Here is a 19,441-nt window from a genome sequence, read left to right on the forward strand (position 1 = left end):
AAAGGGGCTGTTAAAGGGGCAGTTAAAGGGGCTGTTAAAGGGACAGTTAAAGTAGCGTGTTAAAGGGGCATTTACAGGGGCAGTTAAAGGGGCAGTTAAAGGGGCAGTTAAAGGGGCTGTTAAAGGGGCAGTTAAAGGGGCAGTTAAAGGGGCAGTTAAAGGGGCTGTTAAAGGGGCTGTTAAAGGGGCAGTTAAAGGGGCAGTTAAAGGGGCAGTTAAAATGGCTGTTAAAATGGCTGTTAAAGGGGCAGTTAAAGGGGCTGTTAAAGGGGCTGTTAAAGGGGCTGTTAAAGGGACAGTTAAAGGGGCAGTTAAAGGGGCTGTTAAAGTAGCGTGTTAAAGGGGCAGTTAAAGGGGCAGTTAAAGGGGCAGTTAAAGGGGCAGTTAAAGGGGCAGTTAAAGGGGCAGTTAAAGGGGCTGTTAAAGGGGCAGTTAAAGGGGCTGTTAAAGGGGCAGTTAAAGGGGCAGTTAAAGGGGCAGTTAAAGGGGCTGTTAAAGGCGCAGTTAAAGGGGCTGTTAAAGGGGCAGTTAAAGGGGCTGTTAAAGAGGCTGTTAAAGGGACAGTTAAAGGGGCAGTTAAAGGGGCTGTTAAAGTAGCGTGTTAAAGGGGCAGTTAAAGGGGCTGTTAAAGGGGCAGTTAAAGGGGCTGTTAAAGGGGCTGTTAAAGGGGCAGTTAAAGGGTCTGTTAAAGGGACAGTTAAAGGGGCTGTTAAAGTAGCGTGTTAAAGGGGCAGTTAAAGGGGCAGTTAAAGGGGCTGTTAAAGTAGCGCGTTAAAGGGGCAGTTAAAGGGGCTGTTAAAGGGGAGGTTAAAGGGGCTGTTAAAGGGGCAGTTAAAGGGGCTGTTAAAGGGACAGTTAAAGTAGCGTGTTAAAGGGGCAGTTAAAGGGGCAGTTAAAGGTGCAGTTAAAGGGGCAGTTAAAGGGGCTGTTAAAGGGGCTGTTAAAGGGGCAGTTAAAGGGGCTGTTAAAGGGGCTGTTAAAGGGGCAGTTAAAGGGTCTGTTAAAGGGACAGTTAAAGGGGCTGTTAAAGTAGCGTGTTAAAGGGGCAGTTAAAGGGGCAGTTAAAGGGGCTGTTAAAGGGGCAGTTAAAGGGGCTGTTAAAGGGGCTGTTAAAGGGGCAGTTAAAGGGGCTGTTAAAGGGGCAGTTAAAGGGGCAGTTAAAGGGGCTGTTAAAGTAGCGTGTTAAAGGGGCAGTTAAAGGGGCTGTTAAAGGGGAGGTTAAAGGGGCTGTTAAAGGGGCAGTTAAAGGGGCTGTTAAAGGGACAGTTAAAGTAGCGTGTTAAAGGGGCATTTACAGGGGCAGTTAAAGGGGCAGTTAAAGGGGCAGTTAAAGGGGCTGTTAAAGGGGCAGTTAAAGGGGCAGTTAAAGGGGCAGTTAAAGGGGCTGTTAAAGGGGCTGTTAAAGGGGCAGTTAAAGGGGCAGTTAAAGGGGCAGTTAAAATGGCTGTTAAAATGGCTGTTAAAGGGGCAGTTAAAGGGGCTGTTAAAGGGGCTGTTAAAGGGGCTGTTAAAGGGACAGTTAAAGGGGCAGTTAAAGGGGCTGTTAAAGTAGCGTGTTAAAGGGGCAGTTAATGGGGCAGTTAAAGGGGCAGTTAAAGGGGCAGTTAAAGGGGCAGTTAAAGGGGCAGTTAAAGGGGCAGTTAAAGGGGCTGTTAAAGGGGCAGTTAAAGGGGCTGTTAAAGGGGCAGTTAAAGGGGCAGTTAAAGGGGCAGTTAAAGGGGCTGTTAAAGGCGCAGTTAAAGGGGCTGTTAAAGGGGCAGTTAAAGGGGCAGTTAAAGGGGCTGTTAAAGGGGCAGTTAAAGGGGCTGTTAAAGGGGCTGTTAAAGGGGCAGTTAAAGGGTCTGTTAAAGGGACAGTTAAAGGGGCTGTTAAAGTAGCGTGTTAAAGGGGCAGTTAAAGGGGCAGTTAAAGGGGCTGTTAAAGTAGCGTGTTAAAGGGGCAGTTAAAGGGGCTGTTAAAGGGGAGGTTAAAGGGGCTGTTAAAGGGGCAGTTAAAGGGGCTGTTAAAGGGACAGTTAAAGTAGCGTGTTAAAGGGGCATTTACAGGGGCAGTTAAAGGGGCAGTTAAAGGGGCAGTTAAAGGGGCTGTTAAAGGGGCAGTTAAAGGGGCAGTTAAAGGGGCAGTTAAAGGGGCTGTTAAAGGGGCTGTTAAAGGGGCAGTTAAAGGGGCAGTTAAAGGGGCAGTTAAAATGGCTGTTAAAATGGCTGTTAAAGGGGCAGTTAAAGGGGCTGTTAAAGGGGCTGTTAAAGGGGCTGTTAAAGGGACAGTTAAAGGGGCAGTTAAAGGGGCTGTTAAAGTAGCGTGTTAAAGGGGCAGTTAAAGGGGCAGTTAAAGGGGCAGTTAAAGGGGCAGTTAAAGGGGCAGTTAAAGGGGCAGTTAAAGGGGCTGTTAAAGGGGCAGTTAAAGGGGCTGTTAAAGGGGCAGTTAAAGGGGCAGTTAAAGGGGCAGTTAAAGGGGCTGTTAAAGGCGCAGTTAAAGGGGCTGTTAAAGGGGCAGTTAAAGGGGCTGTTAAAGAGGCTGTTAAAGGGACAGTTAAAGGGGCAGTTAAAGGGGCTGTTAAAGTAGCGTGTTAAAGGGGCAGTTAAAGGGGCTGTTAAAGGGGCAGTTAAAGGGGCTGTTAAAGGGGCTGTTAAAGGGGCAGTTAAAGGGTCTGTTAAAGGGACAGTTAAAGGGGCTGTTAAAGTAGCGTGTTAAAGGGGCAGTTAAAGGGGCAGTTAAAGGGGCTGTTAAAGTAGCGCGTTAAAGGGGCAGTTAAAGGGGCTGTTAAAGGGGAGGTTAAAGGGGCTGTTAAAGGGGCAGTTAAAGGGGCTGTTAAAGGGACAGTTAAAGTAGCGTGTTAAAGGGGCAGTTAAAGGGGCAGTTAAAGGTGCAGTTAAAGGGGCAGTTAAAGGGGGTGTTAAAGGGGCTGTTAAAGGGGCAGTTAAAGGGGCTGTTAAAGGGGCTGTTAAAGGGGCAGTTAAAGGGTCTGTTAAAGGGACAGTTAAAGGGGCTGTTAAAGTAGCGTGTTAAAGGGGCAGTTAAAGGGGCAGTTAAAGGGGCTGTTAAAGTAGCGTGTTAAAGGGGCAGTTAAAGGGGCTGTTAAAGGGGAGGTTAAAGGGGCTGTTAAAGGGGCAGTTAAAGGGGCTGTTAAAGGGACAGTTAAAGTAGCGTGTTAAAGGGGCATTTACAGGGGCAGTTAAAGGGGCAGTTAAAGGGGCAGTTAAAGGGGCTGTTAAAGGGGCAGTTAAAGGGGCAGTTAAAGGGGCAGTTAAAGGGGCTGTTAAAGGGGCTGTTAAAGGGGCAGTTAAAGGGGCAGTTAAAGGGGCAGTTAAAATGGCTGTTAAAATGGCTGTTAAAGGGGCAGTTAAAGGGGCTGTTAAAGGGGCTGTTAAAGGGGCTGTTAAAGGGACAGTTAAAGGGGCAGTTAAAGGGGCTGTTAAAGTAGCGTGTTAAAGGGGCAGTTAATGGGGCAGTTAAAGGGGCAGTTAAAGGGGCAGTTAAAGGGGCAGTTAAAGGGGCAGTTAAAGGGGCAGTTAAAGGGGCTGTTAAAGGGGCAGTTAAAGGGGCTGTTAAAGGGGCAGTTAAAGGGGCAGTTAAAGGGGCTGTTAAAGGCGCAGTTAAAGGGGCTGTTAAAGGGGCAGTTAAAGGGGCAGTTAAAGGGGCTGTTAAAGGGGCAGTTAAAGGGGCTGTTAAAGGGGCTGTTAAAGGGGCAGTTAAAGGGTCTGTTAAAGGGACAGTTAAAGGGGCTGTTAAAGTAGCGTGTTAAAGGGGCAGTTAAAGGGGCAGTTAAAGGGGCTGTTAAAGTAGCGTGTTAAAGGGGCAGTTAAAGGGGCTGTTAAAGGGGAGGTTAAAGGGGCTGTTAAAGGGGCAGTTAAAGGGGCTGTTAAAGGGACAGTTAAAGTAGCGTGTTAAAGGGGCATTTACAGGGGCAGTTAAAGGGGCAGTTAAAGGGGCAGTTAAAGGGGCTGTTAAAGGGGCAGTTAAAGGGGCAGTTAAAGGGGCAGTTAAAGGGGCTGTTAAAGGGGCTGTTAAAGGGGCAGTTAAAGGGGCAGTTAAAGGGGCAGTTAAAATGGCTGTTAAAATGGCTGTTAAAGGGGCAGTTAAAGGGGCTGTTAAAGGGGCTGTTAAAGGGGCTGTTAAAGGGACAGTTAAAGGGGCAGTTAAAGGGGCTGTTAAAGTAGCGTGTTAAAGGGGCAGTTAAAGGGGCAGTTAAAGGGGCAGTTAAAGGGGCAGTTAAAGGGGCAGTTAAAGGGGCAGTTAAAGGGGCTGTTAAAGGGGCAGTTAAAGGGGCTGTTAAAGGGGCAGTTAAAGGGGCAGTTAAAGGGGCAGTTAAAGGGGCTGTTAAAGGCGCAGTTAAAGGGGCTGTTAAAGGGGCAGTTAAAGGGGCTGTTAAAGAGGCTGTTAAAGGGACAGTTAAAGGGGCAGTTAAAGGGGCTGTTAAAGTAGCGTGTTAAAGGGGCAGTTAAAGGGGCTGTTAAAGGGGCAGTTAAAGGGGCTGTTAAAGGGGCTGTTAAAGGGGCAGTTAAAGGGTCTGTTAAAGGGACAGTTAAAGGGGCTGTTAAAGTAGCGTGTTAAAGGGGCAGTTAAAGGGGCAGTTAAAGGGGCTGTTAAAGTAGCGCGTTAAAGGGGCAGTTAAAGGGGCTGTTAAAGGGGAGGTTAAAGGGGCTGTTAAAGGGGCAGTTAAAGGGGCTGTTAAAGGGACAGTTAAAGTAGCGTGTTAAAGGGGCAGTTAAAGGGGCAGTTAAAGGTGCAGTTAAAGGGGCAGTTAAAGGGGCTGTTAAAGGGGCTGTTAAAGGGGCAGTTAAAGGGGCTGTTAAAGGGGCTGTTAAAGGGGCAGTTAAAGGGTCTGTTAAAGGGACAGTTAAAGGGGCTGTTAAAGTAGCGTGTTAAAGGGGCAGTTAAAGGGGCAGTTAAAGGGGCTGTTAAAGTAGCGTGTTAAAGGGGCAGTTAAAGGGGCTGTTAAAGGGGAGGTTAAAGGGGCTGTTAAAGGGGCAGTTAAAGGGGCTGTTAAAGGGACAGTTAAAGTAGCGTGTTAAAGGGGCATTTACAGGGGCAGTTAAAGGGGCAGTTAAAGGGGCAGTTAAAGGGGCTGTTAAAGGGGCAGTTAAAGGGGCAGTTAAAGGGGCAGTTAAAGGGGCTGTTAAAGGGGCTGTTAAAGGGGCAGTTAAAGGGGCAGTTAAAGGGGCAGTTAAAATGGCTGTTAAAATGGCTGTTAAAGGGGCAGTTAAAGGGGCTGTTAAAGGGGCTGTTAAAGGGGCTGTTAAAGGGACAGTTAAAGGGGCAGTTAAAGGGGCTGTTAAAGTAGCGTGTTAAAGGGGCAGTTAATGGGGCAGTTAAAGGGGCAGTTAAAGGGGCAGTTAAAGGGGCAGTTAAAGGGGCAGTTAAAGGGGCAGTTAAAGGGGCTGTTAAAGGGGCAGTTAAAGGGGCTGTTAAAGGGGCAGTTAAAGGGGCAGTTAAAGGGGCAGTTAAAGGGGCTGTTAAAGGCGCAGTTAAAGGGGCTGTTAAAGGGGCAGTTAAAGGGGCTGTTAAAGAGGCTGTTAAAGGGACAGTTAAAGGGGCAGTTAAAGGGGCTGTTAAAGTAGCGTGTTAAAGGGGCAGTTAAAGGGGCAGTTAAAGGGGCTGTTAAAGGGGCAGTTAAAGGGGCTGTTAAAGGGGCTGTTAAAGGGGCAGTTAAAGGGTCTGTTAAAGGGACAGTTAAAGGGGCTGTTAAAGTAGCGTGTTAAAGGGGCAGTTAAAGGGGCAGTTAAAGGGGCTGTTAAAGTAGCGCGTTAAAGGGGCAGTTAAAGGGGCTGTTAAAGGGGAGGTTAAAGGGGCTGTTAAAGGGGCAGTTAAAGGGGCTGTTAAAGGGACAGTTAAAGTAGCGTGTTAAAGGGGCAGTTAAAGGGGCAGTTAAAGGTGCAGTTAAAGGGGCAGTTAAAGGGGCTGTTAAAGGGGCAGTTAAAGGGGCTGTTAAAGGGGCTGTTAAAGGGGCAGTTAAAGGGGCTGTTAAAGGGGCAGTTAAAGGGGCTGTTAAAGTAGCGTGTTAAAGGGGCAGTTAAAGGGGCTGTTAAAGTAGCGTGTTAAAGGGACAGTTAAAGGGGCTGTTAAAGGGACAGTTAAAGGGGCTGTTAAAGGGGCTGTTAAAGGGGCAGTTAAAGGGGCTGTTAAAGGGGCTGTTAAAGGGGCAGTTAAAGGGGCTGTTAAAGTAGCGTGTTAAAGGGGCAGTTAAAGGGGCTGTTAAAGGGGCTGTTAAAGGGGAAGTTAAAGGGGCTGTTAAAGGGGTAGTTAAAGGGGCTGTTAAAGGGACAGTTAAAGGGGCTGTTAAAGTAGCGTGTTAAAGGGGCAGTTAAAGGGGCAGTTAAAGGGGCAGTTAAAGGGGCAGTTAAAGGGGCAGTTAAAGGGGCTGTTAAAGGGGCAGTTAAAGGGGCAGTTAAAGGGGCTGTTAAAGGGGCTGTTAAAGGGGCAGTTAAAGGGGCAGTTAAAGGGGCTGTTAAAGGGGCTGTTAAAGGGGCTGTTAAAGTAGCGTGTTAAAGGGGCAGTTAAAGGGGCTGTTAAAGGGACAGTTAAAGGGGCTGTTAAAGGGGCAGTTAAAGGGGCTGTTAAAGGGACAGTTAAAGGGGCTGTTAAAGTAGCGTGTTAAAGGGGCAGTTAAAGGGGCAGTTAAAGGGGCTGTTAAAGTAGCGTGTTAAAGGGGCAGTTAAAGGGGCTGTTAAAGGGGAAGTTAAAGGGGCTGTTAAAGGGGTAGTTAAAGGGGCTGTTAAAGGGACAGTTAAAGGGGCTGTTAAAGTAGCGTGTTAAAGGGGCAGTTAAACGGGAAGTTAAAGGGGCAGTTAAAGGGGCAGTTAAAGGGGCTGTTAAAGGGGCTGTTAAAGGGGCAGTTAAAGGGGCAGTTAAACGGGCTGTTAAAGGGGCTGTTAAAGGGGCACTATGTAACATGTAAGAGTAATTTGTGAATGTGATGATGTCATATGGCCAGAAGAGGGGGCAAGAGACAGATTTTTCCCATTGATTACGTTGTACATTGCCAAAAGATGAATTGACACGTTTGTAACCTCGTGTCAGTGAAATAATCTACATTTTAACAGTATTTATTTCAGCTGCCGCCCTCTTTATCGAATGTTATTGACTTGTAGAACATTGTGATGTCTTTCTGGGTTTTTCTTTCCCTTGAAGATTTTATTATTAGTGTGAAATGCGAATGAGAGAAGGGAGGACATGCAGCAAATTGTAGGAGCCAAGCTTCAAAGTCACGGCGCTGAACCCAGCTGCACATGGAGCCTGGCATGTGTGCTGACGCCGTAGTTTTCAATAGTATTCCAAACTCCAGAACTACACAGGAAACTGCAGCTTTACTTCCCCAAATTAGTCTTCATTTCTTCTTTTCATGATAATCCAGTCAGAAGCTAAAGTCAACTTGCCAAAACATTTGATCACTTTGTAAAACTCATAAGTTAGGCGAGGGCTGCTCTGTTTACTATGCTTTAGTCACATGATTAGATGCACAGTTTCTATTGGATATAGGGAATAAAAGCGTCACAGTGTAAACTGAACAGGCCCTGAACACCAGAGCAAGAGGCTCAGATCCACCACAAGGTGTAGGCTGTTCAAAGGGGCCCCTGAGACAAGACCCAAGGTGTAGGCTGTTCAAAGGGGCCCCTGAGACAAGACCCAAGGTGTAGGCTGTGCAAAGGGGCCCCTGAGACAAGACCCAAGGTGTAGGCTGTGCAAAGGGGCCCTGAGACAAGACCCAAGGTGTAGGCTGTGCAAAGGGGCCCCTGAGACCATCCCACACATAACTGCAGGTGCAGATGCTGCAGGGACAGCACACATGGAGCTCCATCACCAGGAGCTGACATAGTGTAAGAAACATCTGTGCAGAGCACGAGCTGGAGACCCCAAGGACAAAGTGGAAACACCTCCAAAGGTGGAGAACGACCGAGACAAGGTCCTCTGGGACTTCCAGATACAGACCGACCGAATGGTAATGGAACCAAGCGGACATAGTGGTGGTCTCAAGGGTCAGAGGAAAGCCGTGGTGGTGGACATTGCAGTACATGGGATGGTGAGAGAGGAGCTGGAGAAGGTCTGGAGCCTGAAGGTATCGGTGGTGCTGTAGTGACCGGAGCACTTGGGGCAGTGACCCCCAAACATCAGACATCTCGGTCCAGAAAAGTGCAGGAACAGCAAAGATACTGAAGAACCCTCAAGCTCCCAGGCATTAATAATACATACATATCTTCATAATACATATATATTCCATATAAACTTGAGCAGTTGGCACAATCAATCACAATCAAAGAATACACAAATATATTTTTGAGACATATGTCCAATCGTGCCATAGACTCTATATGACTCAACATGTTCACATAACCATGTCAAAATGAGTCCAGCTTCAGGACAAAAAAGTGTAAACTGACAGCAGGTGGTGCTGTTGTGTAAGATCCTCTGACCAACCTTCAGATACATGTCACTGAAAATACAATACCTCGTGTGCACAGTTGACAAAGTCTAAACAAACACTTGGTTTGAAAGAAAAATGTAATGCCAGTGTAAGAAGATGAGGATTTATAAATATATACAAATAAAAACAAGAAACAGGACCAAGCAGGACAAAAAAATCAAATGTAAATACCGGTAATAGAAATAATGAAAAATAATCATAATGGTACAATATGACAAACATACACATAGATAACGTCAGTCCAACAGTCAAGTCAAGCGCAGCGTTTGACACATTGACCACAACATTCTACTGCAGAGGTTAGAATGTGATGTAGGTGTTGGAGAAACAGCCCTCAGCTGGTTTAAATCCTATTTATCTGATAGGTACCAATTTGTTAATGTAAACCAGAGCTCCTCACCATGCTCTAAAGTAATTTACGGTGTGCCACAGGGTTCGGTACTCGGTCCAATTCTGTTTACTCTTTACATGCTGCCGTTAGGTCACATGATCAGGTCACATGGCATTAACTTCCACTGCTATGCAGACGACACTCAGCTGTATTTATCAATGAACCTGATCAGAGCGATCAAGTAGACAGACTTAGTACTTGTGTGAAGGAGATAAAAACCTGGATGACACTAAACTACCTGCTTCTTAACCCTGAAAAAACCGAGGTCATTGTGCTGGTCCTAAACATGTACGAGACTCTCTATCTGTGCAGATAGTCACACTGGACAATGTTAGTGTAGCCTCCAGTTCTACTGTAAGAAACCTCAGAGTCTTATTTGACCAGGAGCTCTCATTTAAAGCTCATATAAATCAAGCCTGTAAAACAGACTATTTCCATTTGCGCAACAAGAGCCAAAATCAGAAGAATCCTGCCTAAAAGTGATGCTGAAAAACTTATCCATGCATTTGTAACGACTAGATTAGACTACTGTAACTCCCTGCTCGCAGCGTGTCCTAAAAGCTCCATAAAAAGCTTTCAACTGGTTCAAAATGCAGCAGCAAGATTACTAACAGGAACAAAAAGAAGAGAGCACATTACGCCGGTGCTGGAGTCTCTTCACTGGCTCCCCGTCGAGTTTAGAATCAAATTTAAAATTCTACTCTTGACCTACAAAGCCATAAATGACATGGCCCCATCCTACCTCAAAGATGCTATAGAACCATATCATCCAAACAGAGCTCTTCGCTCTCAGAATGCTGGCCTTCTGGTGGTGCCAAGAGTCTCTAAAAGTACTGTAGGAGGTAGAGCGTTTAGCTACCAAGCTCCTGTGTTATGGAATCAGCTCCCGACCCATGTTAAATATGCTGACACAGTCTCTTCATTTAAGTCCAGGCTTAAAACGTTCCTCTTCGAAATCGCTTATGGTCAGACTAGTTAGGAACAGAAACATAAACCCACAGCTTTAGCTACGCTGGAGTAACTGTGCTGGGGGAAGTATGACAGCTTGAGCACTATCCTCTTCTTCTGACTACTTATTCTATCAAACAATATTTAGTTTTTAATTCCACTTGCAAACTGTTCACCGCCTTCTTTTTCTTTCTCTCACTCCTGAGGACCTGTGGACCCAGATGCCCCTCCCCTGGTGAACTGTTCCTGCCCTGTGTGGACGGTCCCTCATCTGCCTGAAGAGTGGGTCCAGCTCCAGTCTCCCTCGTGTCCGTCTGTCCGTCTGTGAGAGTCGGATCTCTCCTTCTCCTTGGACTTAACCTAAAATGTCATCAACTTGGACTAATTGGGACGTTTGTTTTGGAGTTTGTGTGCCTCAGTTTGATGTCTAGGTTTGATTGTCTTTTGTTTTAAATTAAATTTTAGCTTAAATAGTTTTCAAACAGAATTATTATTAACTTAGATTAGATTTATAAAATAGACTGTCAGCTACATTTACTACTGATCAAAGTGTCATCTGTCCTACTGCCACAGTTTTGGCGTTGTTGTTTTTAATTTAATCCGATTGGTTCTAATAAGATAATTCAAAACAATCCTAAAACACTCGTATTGCCACACATAGGAGCTGTTCTTCAGACCAGGAAGTTGGGTTTTGACGGTGGGTCCCAGTAGGGAGCAGAACTTTCTCCAGAACACTGAGGCAAACTGGGGGCCCCGATCAGAGACCAAGTCCACTGGGAAGCCGTGGAGATGGATAACGTGGAGGAGGAGTAATTTAGCTGTCTCTTTGGTAGAAGGACTTTTGGGCATCTTGCTAAACCAATCTAACACTGTTAGGATAGTAGTGTTGCCGCTGGACGGTGGTAGACCGGTGACAAAGTCCAGAGAAATGTGTGACCAGGGACAATGAAGCACAGGCAGAGGATGTAGAAGACCAGCTGGGGCGTGGTGAGCCGGCTTGAGCTGGTTTCAGGTGGGGCAGGCATTGACAAAACCCTGAATGTCCTCATCCAGTGACGTCCACCTGAACCGGCGTAGGACGTCCTTGGTCCGTTGGATCCCAGCATGGTAGGTAAGTTGAGTGCTGTGGGCTCATTGTAGAACCTCGGACCAGAGGTCAGACGGGATCAACAGACGGGTAGGCAAGCGCTGGGTCCGGGTTGGTCTGGAGTGGCGTCCCTGACCTTCTTCTCGATCTCTCAGGTGATTGTGGCCACCAGACGGAAAGATGGCAGGATAATGTCTGGGTCAGCCCTGTCCCCCTCCTCCCCGAAGAACTGACAGAACAGGGCGTCGGGCTTCACGTTACGGGACCTCGCTCGATAGAGGGAAAAGTTGAAGTGGGCCAGGAAGAGTGCCAATCGGGCCTGGTGGACTTCAGTCTCTTAGAGCACTGGAGGTACTCAAGGTTCTTATGGTCCGTCCATACCAGAAATGGCAGTTTAGTCCCCTCGAGCCAGTGTCGCCACTCTTCTAACGCCAAATTGACGGCGAGGAGCTCTCAGTTCCTAATGACATAATTCCTCTCTGCCGGGGTCAAACGTCAGGAATAGAAGGCGCAAAGGTGTTGCTTCTGGTCGGAGGCCGCTCTCTGGGACAAGACAGCCCCCACTCCTAAGTCGGAAGTATTCTACTTGACCACAAATTGCCATTCAGGGTCTGGTATTTGGAGGATGGGGGCCGAGGTGAATCGTGTTTTCAGGACCTGAAAATGACAATTGGCGGCCGTGGACCAGAGATAGGGAACCTTGGAGGATGTGAGGGAGGGCCGCTACAGAACTGTAGCCCCTGATGAACCTTTGGTAGAAGTTGGCGAAGCCCAGGAAACATTGAAGCTGTTTGCAGGAATCAGGCCAAGTGGTGACAGCAGAAACCTTGGTCCATCTCCATGGTCCCTCTCCCTACGACGTACCCCAGGAAGGAGATAGATGAAGCGTGGAATTCGCTCTTCTTGGCTTTGACGAACAGGGAGTTCTTCAGGAGACTTTGGAGGACCTTCTGGACGTGGTGCACGTGATCATGCACATGCACGTGATCAAAATATTGTCAAGGTACACAAAGATAAACCTGTTGAGCATGTCCCTGAGCACATCGATAACCAGGGCCTGGAAGACACCAGGTATTCTTAGTGACCGGTGGGAACGCCATCTTTCACTCTTCCCCCTCTCCAATCCGGACCTGGTGATCGGCGTTGCTCAGGTCAAGCTTGGTGAATATGATGGCACCTTCAAATAGCCTATTCTGTCATTCAGTCCAAAAAGCTTGGTCAGGCCGATGCCCCCTCGAGCACCCGAAGCCCCCTCCAGCACCCGAAGCCCCCTCCAGCACTCGAAGCCCCCTCCAGCACCCGAAGCCCCCTCCAGCACCCGAAGCCCCCTCCAGCACCCGAAGCCCCCCCCAGCATCCGATGCCCCCTCCAGCACCCTGAGAAGGTCCAGCCTCCATCCAGCAACTAGCTAATGATAATAACACATTCACTATTAACCACCAGACAGAGGGAAATCAACTGAAAATAGATCCAGCTCCTGGAAAAGTGCAGAAGGTGTGACCTGGATGGTAAACGGGAACATTACGGTAAAGTGTGCAAATGAGCTAAACCTGTGCATGTGATAGATTTACACCACATTTGATCATGTAAAACAAATATAGGTCCTTAACAATGAAATGTGGAGTTTTATGTTTATTATGATGCAAATACTGTCAGTGATTTGTCAAACCTCTTACCTATTGTAAGTGACCTTTGACCCGAGTCCAGAGTCCAGGTGATAGAGCTGTTATCAAAGCAGAGGCTCGTTCGATACATATGTGCTTCATTATAGCTCTGCTTTGTTTGAGCAGAGTCAGTCATCTGGAAACAGCAGAGAAAGGAGATGGAGGACGGACACACCAGCAGCAGGTGAGTCTATTCATGATGAATACAGAGCAATATGTTATATTCATGAAGTATTCAAAGACCCACCACAGCTTCAAGTTATGTTTCATTGAAAAGAGAGAACATAAGCAATATGTGGAATTTGTCGTTGGTCTCATTTACAAACCATGTGTATTACAAAAGTGTTGTGTGGTGAGTTTCCATCTTAAGTTTGTGACCTAAAAAAAGAATCCTTGACATGGAAGTGAGCTAATGATGGTCCAGAAACTCTGCAAACTCTGGGCTTTTTCAAAAATGAGGCAGATGACAATCTGAGCCAAGAGACAAGTAAGCAAGTTTGATGACGTTTGTGCTTCGTCCATACACACATTTTTAGTAAGAAATCCATGTAAAGTTTTATTATTGAGACCCCAGGTGTATTCACTGACTAAATATCAAAATTTCAAGGATTCTTAGAGCCACTTAGAACCAAAGCTTCTTAGAGGACACATTAAGATTATAAATTATGGCAGAAAGTGGAGACAACCTGTATAAACAGAATAAGGCTTGTGCTGTTCAGTTTGAGCCTGTCAAAGTACAAACCCACAGGAGGCAAACACGGCGACATCGTGCACATAGAAGCAATTTGTGTGTTGGGGGGGTGAAGAAGTCTGCTTTTCTCTGACCGGATTTAACAACAGTTTGATTTCTGTTGTGACGCTTCGACCAATCAGATTCAAATATTCACCTCTTTCAGACTGCTTTCATTGAGAGCCTGTCCAGAGGGATAAATGTGAAGCCAGGGCAGCATTTAATGACTGAAACCAAGAAACAAGAACTTTATCTTTCATATACTGTAAAAGTGACTTTAATGACTTTTACTATTTTGAGATGATCCCTAACAGGGTGGGAAAACTGGGAGTAAAACTAGTGGATTTTACCCTGGATTACACCTGTGTGATTTTTCAAACAGGAAAAGTCTGTATTTGGGCTGTTTGACCAAGCAGCAGCTCCTCATCCTGTGTGTGACCGTTGGACTGGTCATTCTATCGATCGCCATCATCGTCCCTGCGATTCTGCTCTCCAGGAAAACAGGTCTGCTGTAAAACTTGGGTTTTATTTACTTTTTAATCATTATAGTACGTTTTTACATTGATATTTTGCTTTTGAAGGACATGTTATGCTAAATCGACTTTTTCTCTCTTTTAAACCTTAAACATTGTCCCTCATCACAAACTCAGCTGGAGCACATTTAGCTTCATAGTCAGTTTGATGAATCCTGGTTAGAAAGTCCTCTCCCTCTGAGCCTCAGAAACATCCTCCAGAACTGACCTTTTCTCCATCTGTGACTGAGAATCTTCTGCTGTTTTTAACTCCACAAATCATCTCCAGACTCATTTTAGCATTTATCACATCTAATCAGGATCAGTACAACTGTGTGGCTACTGAGCATCTCTGACAAAATGTTTGACTCCGACGCCGTAAAACTGATCAAGTTTGTGGACGACACCACCCTCATCACCATGACGACACCACCCTCATCACCATGACGACACCACCCTCGTCTGTCGACAGGAGGTGGAGCGGCTGGTGTCCTGGTGCAGCGGTAACAACCTGGAGTTCAACGCCCAGAAGACCTCTCACCATCTCAGACTCCCCCATCTCCACTGTGGACTCCCTCCACTTCCTCTGCACCACCATCACCAGGACCTCAAGTGGGAGGAGCCACCATCACCAGGACCTCAAGTGGGAGGAGCCACCATCACCAGGACCTCAAGTGGGAGGAGCCACTATCACCAGGACCTCAAGTGGGAGGAGCCACCATCAGTTCCTCATCAAGAAGGTCCAGCAGAGGATGTACTTCCTGCAGCAGCTGAGGAAAGACAAGCTGATGATGGTGCAGTTCTACACGGCCATCATTGAGTCCATCCTCACATCCTCCATCACCTCCTCCATCACCTCCTCCATCACCTCCTCCATCACCTCCTCCATCACCTCCTCCATCACCATGTGATACGCTGGAGCCACAGCCAGGGACAATCAGAGACTACAGCGCCCTCTGCTGAGAAGGTGATCGGCTGCAGACTTCCATCTCTGCAGGACCTGTACGTCTCCAGGACTCTGGGACGAGCAGGTCTGATCACAGCTGACCCTTCTCACCCTGGACTATTTGAGCCACTCCCCTCATGCAAGAGGCCACTCCCCTCATGCAAGAGGCCACTCCCCTCAGGCAGGAGGCTACGGTCCATCTGGACCAGAACCTCCTCCACTTGAACAGTTTTTTTCCTCTGCTGTTGGACTCATGAACACTTCTTAAACACTGTCTCTTTAACCGTCGTTTAATCACTCACTGTTCACTTCCTGCTCTACATCTGTAAATTCAACTGTAAATTTGTGTACACAGAGAGCCTTTTTTAATTTTCATCCTATAGCAGATTTGAATTGTTTCTCTTTTTGACTTATACAGGTTGTTTTATCATTGATCATTGTTTTATGTTGCACTGAATCACCAAATCAAGTTCCTATGTTTGTGAATTCTGTTCATTAGCAACGGCAATAAACCTTTTCTGATTCTGATTCTGATAGCTTGTTGTCCAATCAGATCCCGGCATTCCAGATCTCTCATTTGCCACTGGTGGAGACATGCTGGACTTCTTGGTTCAGTCCGGCGACATCAGCGAACGAGATGGACTGTTAGCGACCTGGTTCCACCGAGCTAACGGAAAAGAAGAGATGAACAGGGCGCTAGCAAGTACGCACTTTTATCTGGGCTTATCACTTATTATCAGATTACGAAGAAATAACGGAGCCTTTAATGTTACTACATATTGCAATTGCACTATTTTAGAATTGTTCATAGTTTAGTATTTTTCTGTGGTTTATATGTTAGAATTAAAGGTGATGTTATTTTTCAGGTGTAGCTGGAGCACATTTAGCTTCATAGTCAGTTTGATGAATCCTGGTTAGAAAGTCCTCTCCCTCTGAGCCTCAGAAACCTCCTCCAGAACTGACCTTTTCTCCATCCGTGACTGAGAATCTTCTGCTGTTTTTAACTCCACAAATCATCTCCAGACTCATTTAATCCCATCAGTACAACTGTGTGCTGGGACCAGGAGCCGGCTGCAGCTGCATTAACAGTGTTGATTAAAATATATATATTTATATTTTACAGACAAATCAAATCCTTGAAAGGCTTTTTTGTTTGTTAATGTTTTATGGTTTGGAAGTATTGATTAAGTTTATTTAGTTGTAAATGTGTGAGAGGGCGTGGCTTTCCTGGAGGCAGATGAATCCTGGAACTGGTTTCATTCTAGATGTGTCTTTTGCAGGTGATGCGATGATCCTGGAGGCAGACGTCACTCTGCAGGGACATGGAACGCCCAATCAGAAGCCCATCCCCATTATGGCCCACCCCCCGAACGTGACCAGTGACAATACGTTGGACCAATGGCTGGACGCTGTGTTAGAGTCAAAGAAAGGTCGGTCAAATCATTATCTGAAAAGTTTGTAAAGTAAGTAAGCAACGTTTTATTTGTAAAAACACACCAAAGTTTCCTGTGGATTAACAAAAAAAGGAGAGTGTATTATTTTATATCGCAGGCATCAAGCTGGATTTTAAGTCGCTGGCGTCGGTGGGACTGTCCCTGGACCTGCTGCTCCAGAAGAACAGCACCCGAGGGATCCACAGGCCAGTGTGGCTCAACGCGGACATCCTCAAGGACCCGTGGGTGCCCGGCTTCATACCCACAGTCAACGGCACGCAGTAAGACACAAGCTCAGGTTTAAAGTCAAATTGGTTGCATTTACGGCCTAGAAATGGTCATTTTGTGAATATTTGGTTTGGAGATATCATTCATAAACATGGAACATGACACCTTAACGTGGTGGAGGGGTTTGAGTGCCCGAATGATCCCGGGAGCTATGTTGTCGGGGGCTTCATGCCCCTGGTAGGGTCTCCCAAGGCAAACAGGTCCTAGGTGACGGGTCAGACAAAGATCGGTTCAGACGCCTCTTATGACGACGACACAATCAAGGCAGTTCACGTCGCCCGGATCGGCGTCACCGGGGCCCCATCCTGGAGCCAGGCCTGGGATGGGTGCTCCATGGCGAGCGCCTGGTGGCCGGGTCTTACCCCACGGGGCCCGGCCGGGCACAGCCCGAAAGAGCAACGTGGGGCCGCCCTCCCGTGGGCCCACCACCCGCAGGAGGATCCATAAGGGGCCGGTGCAGAGAGATCTGGGCGGCAGTCGACGGCAGGGGCCTCGGCGACCAGATCTCCAGACAAAGAGACTAACTCTGGGGACATGGAATGTCACCTCGCTGGGGGGGAAAGAGCCTGAGCTTGTGCGGGAGGTTGAGCGATACCGACTGGATATAGTCGGCCTCACCTCCACGCACAGTTTGGGCTCTGGAACCCATCTCCTCGAGAGGGGCTGGACGCTCCACTTCTCTGGTGTTGCCCGCGGGGAGAGGCGGCGGGCTGGTGTGGGCTTGCTGATAGCCCCTCAGCTCAGCCGCCACGTGTTGGAGTTTACCCCGGTGAACGAGAGGGTCGCGTCCCTCCGCCTTCGGGTGGGGGACAGGTCTCTCACTGTTGTGGCGGCCTACGGGCCGAACAGCAGTGCAGAGTACCCGGCCTTCTTGGAGTCCTTGGGAGGGGTACTGGACAGTGCACCGACCGGGGACTCCGTTGTTCTACTGGGGGACTTCAACGCCCACGTGGGCAATGACAGTGACACCTGGAGAGGGGTGATCGGGAAGAACGGCTTCCCCGATCTGAACCCGAGCGGTGTTCAGTTATTGGACTTCTGTGCTAGCCACGGATTGTCCATAACGAACACCATGTTCAAGCACAAGGGTGTCCATCAGTGCACGTGGCACCAGGACACCCTAGGCCGGAGGTCAATGATCGACTTAGTTGTCGTGTCATCAGACCTCCGGCCGCGTGTCTTGGACACTCGGGTGAAGAGAGGGGCAGAGTTGTCAACCGATCACCACCTGGTGGTGAGTTGGATCCGCTGGCGGAGGAGGAAGCCGGACAGACTTGGCAGACCCAAGCGCATTGTGAGGGTCTGTTGGGAACGTCTAGTGGAGCCCTCTGTCAGTAGGGTATTCAACTCGCACCTCCGGGAGAGCTTCTCCCATGTCCCGGGGGAGGCTGGGGACATTGAGTCCGAGTGGACCATGTTCTCCGCCTCCATTGTTGATGCGGCTGCTCGGAGCTGTGGTCGCAAGGTCTCCGGTGCCTGTCGTGGCGGCAACCCCCGAACCCGGTGGTGGACACCGGAAGTAAGGGATGCCGTCAGACTAAAGAAGGAGGCCTATCAGGCCACTCTGGCTTGTAGGTCTCCGGAGGTCATCGACGGGTATCGGCAGGCCAAGCGGGCTGCAGCTCGTGCTGTCGCAGAGGCAAAAACCCGGGCCTGGGAGGAGTTCGGGGAGGCCATGGAGGAGGACTATCGGTCGGCACCAAAGAAATTCTGGCAAACCGTCCGGCGCCTCAGGAAGGGGAAGCAGTGTCTCACAAACACCGTTTACGGTGCGGGTGGAGGCCTGCTGACCTCGACTGGGGATGTCGTCGGACGGTGGAAGGAATACTTTGAGGATCTCCTTAATCCCTCAGTCACGTCTTCTGAAGAGGAAGTAGAGACCGGGGACTCGGAGGCTGGCTCATCCATCACCCAAGCTGAAGTCACTGAGGTTGTCCGCAAACTCCTCGGTGGCAGGGCTCCGGGGGTGGATGAGATCCGCCCTGAGTACCTAAAGTATCTGGATGTTGTAGGACTGTCTTGGTTGACACGTCTCTGCAACATCGCGTGGCGTTCGGGGACCGTGCCTCTGGACTGGCAGACCGGGGTGGTGGTCCCTCTGTTCAAGAAGGGGGACCGGAGGGTGTGTTCCAACTACAGAGGGATCACACTCCTCAGCCTCCCGGGTAAGGTCTATTCCAAGGTACTGGAGAGGAGAATCCGACCGATAGTCGAACCTCGGATTCAGGAGGAGCAGAGTGGTTTTCGTCCCGGTCGTGGAACACTGGACCAGCTCTATACCCTCCATCGGGTGCTCGAGGGTTCATGGGAGTTTGCCCAACCAGTCCACATGTGCTTTGTGGATCTGGAGAAGGCTTTTGACCGTGTCCCTCGGGGTGTCCTTTGGGGGGTGCTCCGGGAGTACGGGGTCCGGGGCCCTTTGCTCAGGGCTGTCCGGTCCCTGTATGACCGGAGCAGGAGCTGTGTTCGCATTGCCGGCAGTAAGTCAGACCTGTTCCCAGTGCATGTTGGACTCCGCCAGGGCTGCCCTGTGTCACCGGTTCTGTTCATAATTTTTATGGACAGAATTTCTAGGCGCAGTCAGGGGTCGGAGGGGGTCCGGTTTGGGGACCACAGGATCTCATCTCTGCTGTTTGCAGACGATGTTGTCCTGATGGCTCCATCAAACCCGGACCTGCAACATGCACTGGGACGGTTTGCAGCCGAGTGTGAAGCGGCTGGGATGAGAATCAGCACCTCCAAATCCGAGGCCATGGTTCTCGACCGGAAAAAGGTGGCTTGCCTTCTCCAGGTGGGTGGGGGGTCCTTTTTCTCTCCAGGTGGGTGGGGTGTCCTTGCCCCAAGTGGAGGAGTTCAAGTATCTCGGGGTCTTGTTCACGAGTGAGGGAAGGATGGAGCGTGAGATCGACAGGCGGATCGGTGCAGCGGCTGCAGTGATGCAGTCGCTGCATCGGACCGTTGTGGTGAAGAGGGAGCTGAGCCGAAAGGCAAAGCTCTCTATTTACCGGTCGGTCTACGTT

General features: G+C 48.6%; 1 protein-coding gene across 1 annotated transcript in view; it reads left to right on the forward strand.

Annotated features, from left to right (window-relative positions):
• The first annotated feature begins 12,641 nt into the window (after window positions 1-12,641).
• Window positions 12,642-19,441, forward strand: part of fam151a (family with sequence similarity 151 member A) — a 186,509-nt gene continuing 179,709 nt past the window's right edge. Inside the window, exons 1-5 of the mRNA XM_072436162.1 lie at window positions 12,642-12,696; window positions 13,625-13,746; window positions 15,254-15,403; window positions 15,981-16,130; window positions 16,252-16,414. Coding sequence (XP_072292263.1) covers window positions 12,671-12,696; window positions 13,625-13,746; window positions 15,254-15,403; window positions 15,981-16,130; window positions 16,252-16,414 — 611 coding nt within the window. The 5' untranslated portion in view covers window positions 12,642-12,670. The remainder of the gene's footprint in view (window positions 12,697-13,624; window positions 13,747-15,253; window positions 15,404-15,980; window positions 16,131-16,251; window positions 16,415-19,441) is intronic.

The sequence above is a fragment of the Eucyclogobius newberryi genome, unplaced genomic scaffold (genome assembly GCF_026437365.1).
Source record: "Eucyclogobius newberryi isolate DKJ021-1_F unplaced genomic scaffold, fEucNew1.0.hap1 SCAF_74, whole genome shotgun sequence".
In the NCBI taxonomy this organism is placed as follows: domain Eukaryota; kingdom Metazoa; phylum Chordata; class Actinopteri; order Gobiiformes; family Gobiidae; genus Eucyclogobius; species Eucyclogobius newberryi.